At 42.2% G+C, this 7,769-nt stretch overlaps 1 protein-coding gene across 1 annotated transcript in view; it reads right to left on the reverse strand.

Annotated features, from left to right (window-relative positions):
- Positions 1–7,769, reverse strand: part of ERC1 (ELKS/RAB6-interacting/CAST family member 1) — a 479,524-nt gene that overhangs the window by 32,841 nt on the left and 438,914 nt on the right. Inside the window, exon 17 of the mRNA XM_006019448.3 lies at positions 2,412–2,600. Within this exon, the coding sequence (XP_006019510.1) occupies positions 2,412–2,600 (189 nt within the window). The remainder of the gene's footprint in view (positions 1–2,411; positions 2,601–7,769) is intronic.

Here is a 7,769-nt window from a genome sequence, read left to right on the forward strand (position 1 = left end):
GGGAAGCCGGCTTCAGCTGCATGCTGCTTTTCCTGGCTGGTGCTGACCCGGTTCTGCCCAGGCGGGTCCTGCAGCACCATGTCAACCTGGGCATGGCACCGGCAGGCCGGACGGGCCCCAGGTTAACCCCGGCCTGGCCCCATGGCTTCTCCAGCACCAGATCAACCCGGTTGTAGCCAAGCGACTCCTGCAGCAGCATGTCAACCTGGGCATGCGTGCCATGTTAACCAGCACCATGTCAACTCCTGCAACTTCATTGATGTCAAAGGTCACGTGACATCACTTCTTGATACGATACCACTTCTTGTGATGTCTGAATATGGCTCGCCGGCCCACTTGCTGATAAAAAAGTTCATGATCTGGCCCCACATTCAAAAAGGTTGGACACCCGTGCTTTATGGCAACACCTTGCCCCTTTCTAGCTGGGTCCATTAATCAAATAGGACTGGCTGGCCCCAGTTTTCTCACCCTTAAAGTGGCAGAACACACTGTTACACCAAACAGACTTTAATATGGAGCCACTGGCTTGGACTTTTAAAAATATTAGCCCATATGCATGGAAAAATGGTTTCTCTGCAGAAGGGCCTGCTACTGAAGGAGGGGCTGAGTACAACAGGAATGAAAGTCTGGAGCAGGGATAGATAACCTGTAGAATGAGTGCCATGGGCAGCCTGTGTGTGTGGCATGTGGCAGATCAGGAAGGGGAGAGACAGTAGAGCAGCAGATAGGTGGGGAACAGAAGGCAGACCAGGAGATCAGGCAGATGGCACAGGTCAGGAAGCAGAAAGAACAGGATATTTGGGCAGGGATCGCAGAGCACTAGTTAAAGAAAATCAAAAGACAAGTTCACAAATACTGAACTGCCGCTTAAAAGTTGCTTTAGGATGGGGAAAAAAATGAAAATATGGATGTACATGGACCATTATGGTGTCTTAATAACACAAATAGAAAAAAATAAGGCATTAGGCAAATCTTGTTAAAAATGGGTATCTACAGTTACAGGGGTTTAGGTTGTAGCCGTGTTGGTCTAAGGACATAGGCAGACAAGGTTCCTTGGGTGAATTTGATATCTTTTATTAGACCAACCCAAATAGTTGGAGAAAAGTTATTAAGCAAACTTTCAGGTTCAAAAACCCTTCGTCAGGCTAAGGAAGTTTCAGCAGTTGGTGTGTGCTCTTCCTGGATGGAATGAGTTAGGCACCTAAACAGAAACCCTGGCCACCCAGCCTCACCTAAAAAGTGTCCTTTTTAAAAAAACCCAGATGTTTAAATATGGACTTGAGAACCTAACCCTAGCCAGTAATTTTTAATGATTTTTGCTTTCATGTTTGCAGGACAACCAATTAGTAAGAGTCCAGCATACTGTGTAGAGACCCAAACATAATGCAGTGACTTCATCAGACAAGCCACTAGTAACATCTCCTCCCCTCAATTCTATATTCCAAGATTCCTGGAGAAACTCTGTTGAACGTCTTAATTCTACACTACCAGAGAGCACATCTCATATATGCAACACAGTAATTAATAAAATAGGCCACAGGCTTATCCGAGGTATCTAGATCCACTGGTACTACAAAAAATGGTATAAACAGTGGGCATGTCTACATGTGCCCCTGACTATGCATTTGGTACTAAATGTCTTGCCAAAGTAAGTACTAAATGACTGTGCAGTACCCGCCGGTACTGCGTGATCCGGGATAAGCATGGTTATTTTTAGATGCTAGGTTGCCGTAGCGATGAGCTATGGTGACATAGCTTATCACTGCCGTGATATAGCTTTGGCACCATGGTTTGTGCCTGCTGATGCTACATCGCCATAGCTTGTTGTTATGGTGAGATAAGAGTTTCCTGTAGATGCATCCAGTGTTAACAAAATTTGTCGCGATAGGGGAATATATAAGCATGTACTGTACTCTTAAATGAGTAAGCTGATTCATAAGAACAAATTTGTTGTGCCCTTTACAGGTTAAGTAAACTTAATATGTCACTGAGAAATACTTAAGATTAATCTAATTATGTTAAATTATAAAAAAACTTGTACAATACATTAATAGATAAAATGTGATGATTGCTATTTTCCTGGAATATTCCAGCCTACAGAATGAAAGTTTAATTAATATGCATGTGAAAAGATTCAGAATGATCCCTATTCAATGCTTACATTCCCCAAAACTGCAAACACAATATGCCCTCACCTTGAACAAATAGTGTAAAACAAATGCAATGCCTAGTCAAGGTTAAAAGGTCAAAAGGTAATTCTGTCACCATCACCATCACCTGAGGAATGAATCTTAGCTAGTTTTATTAATGCTTTTAGAGAATCATTTCACAGAATCCTGTGCTATATGTCAGCAAGATCCTTGTCAATATTTCAAAGCTTCTACCAATGAAGGACCTAAGGACAGACTCACCTGTTCTTGAGTCATCGTCTGCAGTTCCTTCTCCCAAGCTGCCCGGTCATCATCCAGGTGGTAGGAAGCAGGTGGGGTGAGTCCACGCAGAATCATGGGGTCACGGTCATGGCAGAGGGCTGTCAGGTGTCCAATGTATAACTTCAATTTACTGCGATTCTGGTCAAGTTCTAAGAGGGGTTGAATTATCTAAAATAAGAACAAGAAAAGTCAGGGACACCCTGAGACTCAAACAACTAGGAAGTCAAAGATCAACCCCCAAGTCAGGAGTGTTCAACTGGTGACTTGCGGGTTGCATGTGATGCACGAGGCATTAATCTGCATTATGTGTTTGGACCCCCTCAGACTGACAACCACCTAGAACCTATGTCTCACTTCCAGGGTGGGTACTCTAGGCTACTGTGCGAAAAGTGGGCTCTTCCTCCTCCTCATCCCAGGGGTTTCAGGCTATGAAGCCCTGTTTCACACAGGTGCCTATCTGCAGTCTTGAATTCAACAAGTAAGTGTGGGAGATAGGTGGGATTCCAGACAGACAGATATTCTCTTCCACACTTCCAGTTGGCTGCCTTTTGTGTCCTTCTGCTTAGCATAACATGCTGAGAATTGTGAATCCCAAATCCTAGGTGGCCCAATCCAAGTCTCCCCATTTAAAGAACAGGGAATTTAAATGACTAAATTGTGAGTTCCATAGAGAAATCCAGGCAGCTAAATTTTAGGTGCATGACTGCTCAGCACTGTCGCACCTAAGTCACCTTTTAGATTTAGTTCCTGGTAGATAATCAATAAACTTCCTGTTTGCTTTGTTTTCTCTTTCAGATATTTGATTCTATTGGATGGAATGTGTGGATTTCAAGCTGAAAGTTAGTATCACTATCATTCTTAAGTGCGGTCCTCTGTCATAAAGGAGTAGTAGAAGGATAAAGGTAGAACTATCTGACTGGTGTTTATAGAGGCTTTTATTTATGCAAGGAAGCTGAACTGGATTCCTCGAGCACTAAATTCCCTGCAAAACAGAATTAATTTTGACACTTCCCTTCTTATGTTAGGAAGGGGTGTCCCTCCCTTTTTTTGGAGATTAGCCATATGAGGCGTGTGAAAGTTCTTAACTAGCAGAGCTTCCAGAACTGTTCACAGAGCAATCATTTCTCTCACTTGGGACCCATTAAACCCTGCCAGTCAAGTAGGAAATGCCCTTTTATCTGCGTTCCTTCCATATCTAATCTGAGCTGGCCACTTAGCAAAAGGCACTGTGCTTCCCACACAGCAGAGCTGCCACTACCTTATCTCAAGAGGGTGCAAGAGCACTTGCCAAGTGGAAAGGAGAGCAGAACTGGCTTTATAAGCTCAGTCATGTGTCTGTACACAGCTGTAGAGCTTTCCAGGGAAATACTGAACAAACTGGCTTCCCTCAAGGCATAGGAATATTTTCCATCAGAACATGGAATAGAGTCTGCTTAAAATACCATCATGCTCAAAACATGGTTAATGCACAGTTAAGGTTGAAGATGTATTTCATCTAGCAAAAGCAATTCACTACAATGCTGAAGTGAAAACATTAAATGCTTGACAAGTCTGACAAAGGCAAACCATGTTGAAATTACCATCTGTTAAAGAAATGTGGGAATGTATTTCAAAACAAATTTAACTGAAAAAAACTTATCCAAAGTTCCTGAGACTTTCCAGAAACTGTTATCTTGGGAAAGACTGAGCACAACAAATTTAGCCCTAAGCATAGTTTTGTAGAAATTAGAGAGGTGAAAAACATAGCTTAAAATCAAATAGCCACTGTTGCTTTAATTATGGAATTGCTGTTGCTACATAATGGTCAACTTATTTAATGGCTGTATTTTGGTAAAAGCTTGACTTAAACTTGAAAGATGTGAAGCATGCATAATAAATGATATTTGTATTGACTGGTTGGACAGACCTATCCAAATGTCTGGCTATTTCTTTTATTAAGAGAGAGATCAATGCATCTCACGTACAGAGACTGTGGTGTTCAGATGTTGGTCCGAGCGATGTCAAACATGAATATGTAAAAACACGTAGGAGTGTGAGCACCAGGGGAAACATGGTATGAATGTAAGGGAATGTAATTTGTGGCAAATATGATGATGATAGTCTATAAATGTCTGAAGGATGAAGAATGGTTTTATGTGATGTGTACCAGCACTCACTCATCAAAATCTGGCATGTTGTTCAATTGCAGAAATACCATTTTCTGGAAGAGTGTGTATGTTTTTTGTCTATGTGTGTTTGGGTGGGAGGTGCAAGACGGAAACCCAAAAACAACTAATAGAATTGTGTTGCTACTGCCAAGTCAACATACTCTGAAATCCATACTTGTTACTGGCAGAAGTGTTATAAATATTCCTCCAGTAGCTCAGCAGTCTTTCTGGGGCAGACTAAAGATAACACTGAAATAGTGATAGAGCTAACAGTGCAGATAACTGGCCTTCAGTTTCATGATTAAATAATTCATTGAATTTATCTCAACCCTGCCATCAAGTCACAAACTTGGGGAAAGTTAAATTAGGAAAGAATAGACAAAAATAGAAGTTAGAAACAGAAATTGGGATATTTTCTGGAGGTCAAATAAAACTAAATGAGGTCAAAAACACCATTTGTCTATCTGTCCTGAGAAGCAGAAACAGGAAACTAAATTGAGAAGGAAATACGAGTTTTCCAGAGTAAGTGTGTGTGACTATTCATAAAGCATCCTAATGTAGCTTCCTATTCTGGATTATAGCATTCTGGACTGATTCCTGCTTGATGGTTCCTCTTGGTAGTTTATTTGGGTTTGATCAGCACAGTATCCACAAAAGGAGTTCCCAAATAATGAAAAGACCTGACATGGTGCATGGCTCAAATGCAATCAAGCTGAGGTTGGCCACCTGAAAACAGCCTTTCCTACTCTGTCAGCCATTTCTAGCACAGGTATGCAAACATGTGAAATAATTTGCAGCCTCAGTTTTTCAAACCTTGCTTCAAACAGATGCAATGGTGCTGCAGCTAAAAATGTACTCCCCAACCCTATCACTGTGCACCAGGCAGACAGGACTGAGGCCACTGAATGTTTAACAGTCCAAGCTACTTGACAGGAAAAGTTGCTTGTTAAAAAGCAATTAAGATGCAAAAAGACCTAAAAAGGGTGTGGGTGAGAGATACAGATGGGTGGAGAGCTTGGCTGATTCCTGGATTTTCAGAGAAGATAAATGCATATATGATTTGATATTCTATTATTAGAAAAAGGGATCTTGACTATAGTGAAATACAATTCTCTTGTTGCAAGGGTTGGAAACATGTTAGGAAACCAAATGCTCTGGTCTGGAAACATTTGTAGGGAGCGCGTATGTGCTGAATTAAATCTGCTCCCTTTTCAGAGGACCTCAGTTTGTTTGGCAACCATTTATCGAGGCAAATCCAGCAATGGTGTAAGCATAAAATTCAGTGGAGCTATCTGAAGCATGAATTTGGCTCAGGAAGTGCAAAGCTTTCCCCAGAACAGAACTATTTATTACTGATGCCTTCCCTTATTTTAAATGGAAACAGAAGAAAGCACTCAAAAGACAATACCTGTCCTCAGTTCAGTTGTCTACTATTGCATTAAGATACTTGGGTATTTTCCCCAATAAGGCTGCATTACAAAAATTCAGAAGAAGTTTCAATTTCCTTTAGATTTGATATTTAAGAAAAAATGGGTTTAAAAATATACTCTGTCACACTCTGCCTCTCAAAAACAAAACAAAACATGCATATGATATGTTGAAGGAGACCTTGGCTATTACGACAGAACTGTCTTTTCCGGTTTCATTTCTGCCAGAGTCAATCAGGAAATCATATTTATAAAGCAGATTCTTTCTGAATTTTTATATACCATGAACAAATCCCAGGGATTAATGACTTCCAGAACCTATCCTCTTCACTTTGGGAAAAATCCAGACTTTAGGGGAGGTTGGAAGAAACAGGGAAAAGACAAAAGGAGGAGAGCTGTTTTTCCTCCAACAACTCTTCCTGTTTAGAAACAGAAAAATATTACAGAAAGATGAATCAAAAAGATTTGCAGTGGTCTGTTCTGCTAAGGATTATGAGTGTTTAATGTCTTTTCACAGACATTTGTCCAAATAAATCCACAACCCTGTTTAGCACCACTGGAAATACCTGCTTATATGGCCTCTGGATCTGAAAAGCAGGGAATATTGAGAAATAATTGGCAGAGTTCTGCGAGGAAGCAAGGTCAGAAAGTAGAGGTTGCTGATGGTCAGAACTGAGACATGCTGCCAGAATCGGGGGACGGGGGGGAGGGGCGGGGACTACGAGTGGAACAGCAAGAAGTATTATAATTCACAAATGAAGCACTTTGGCAGAGCTGGAAGGGTAGTCTGCACGCAGCCAGCTCAGCCTGAATATTGACTGTATTGACAACTTTTAGTTTTCCTGAGCAATACCATTTACAGTGAATTTCACACCCCACATGCAATTAATATCACTGTACATAATACACATGGACCTTCATCTTCTCCTGTAATGTACTGACTGGAAATGGTCAGTTTTCTACCTTACTGAGGCAAAGCAGAGAATGCTGTGACTAAGGGTAAGGTGAGATCAGAGTATAGCAACTTCTAATGCTGTTTTTATTTGTCTAGGGTTTTTGTTTCCCCCCCAAATTCCTGGATCTGGCAAATGGTTTAGAACTAAGTGTCACAACCCAGTGATTTTGGTGCCTCGGCACTATGGAATTTCCTGGCCACATGAGAGCTCCTTTGCATGGCAGAGTGTTCTGCTGCACCTGAGACCCCGTGTGCAGGAGAGAGTTCCCGCCAATTCGCCAATCTGCAGTTTCCTTTGCAGGATGCATTTCTTCTTTGCAGCACAGAAATGCACGGTGCAAAGAGTTCCCGCTATTCGAATGTAAATTTGTGCCCCGTTATTGGCCAGTGCTAAATTATTCACACGTGGCGGCTAGTAATTGGCTCGCTGGCCGTTTAAAATTCCGCGCTACTTCCACCCAAGTCGAAGAGCTTTGAGCACGCTGCAGAGTGCCTCTGAAGTTATCTGACCTGAGGCTGCCGATCGATAGACTGATCACCTATCGATCTTTCTTCCCGTCGCCGAGAGCAATCCCAGACGTACCCCTTTCCCCGCCGGCTTTGAATTGCGGACGGATTAACTGGCTTGGGCCCCGCCAGCTGGAACAACTCGCGTGGTTGTTCAGACGACCGGACCACCTGCGTCGTGATTGCAAGCGGCGTGAGTAAAGTTTTTTGCAACCAATAAGTTGTGTCTGCCTCTCCATTCACCAGCCCGCCCTAACGTACGACCAATTTCTAACGCAACTCGAGTCGGCTCTGGCCGTCC

The sequence above is a fragment of the Alligator sinensis genome, unplaced genomic scaffold (genome assembly GCF_000455745.1).
Source record: "Alligator sinensis unplaced genomic scaffold, ASM45574v1 scaffold87_1, whole genome shotgun sequence".
NCBI classification, from domain to species: Eukaryota; Metazoa; Chordata; order Crocodylia; family Alligatoridae; genus Alligator; species Alligator sinensis.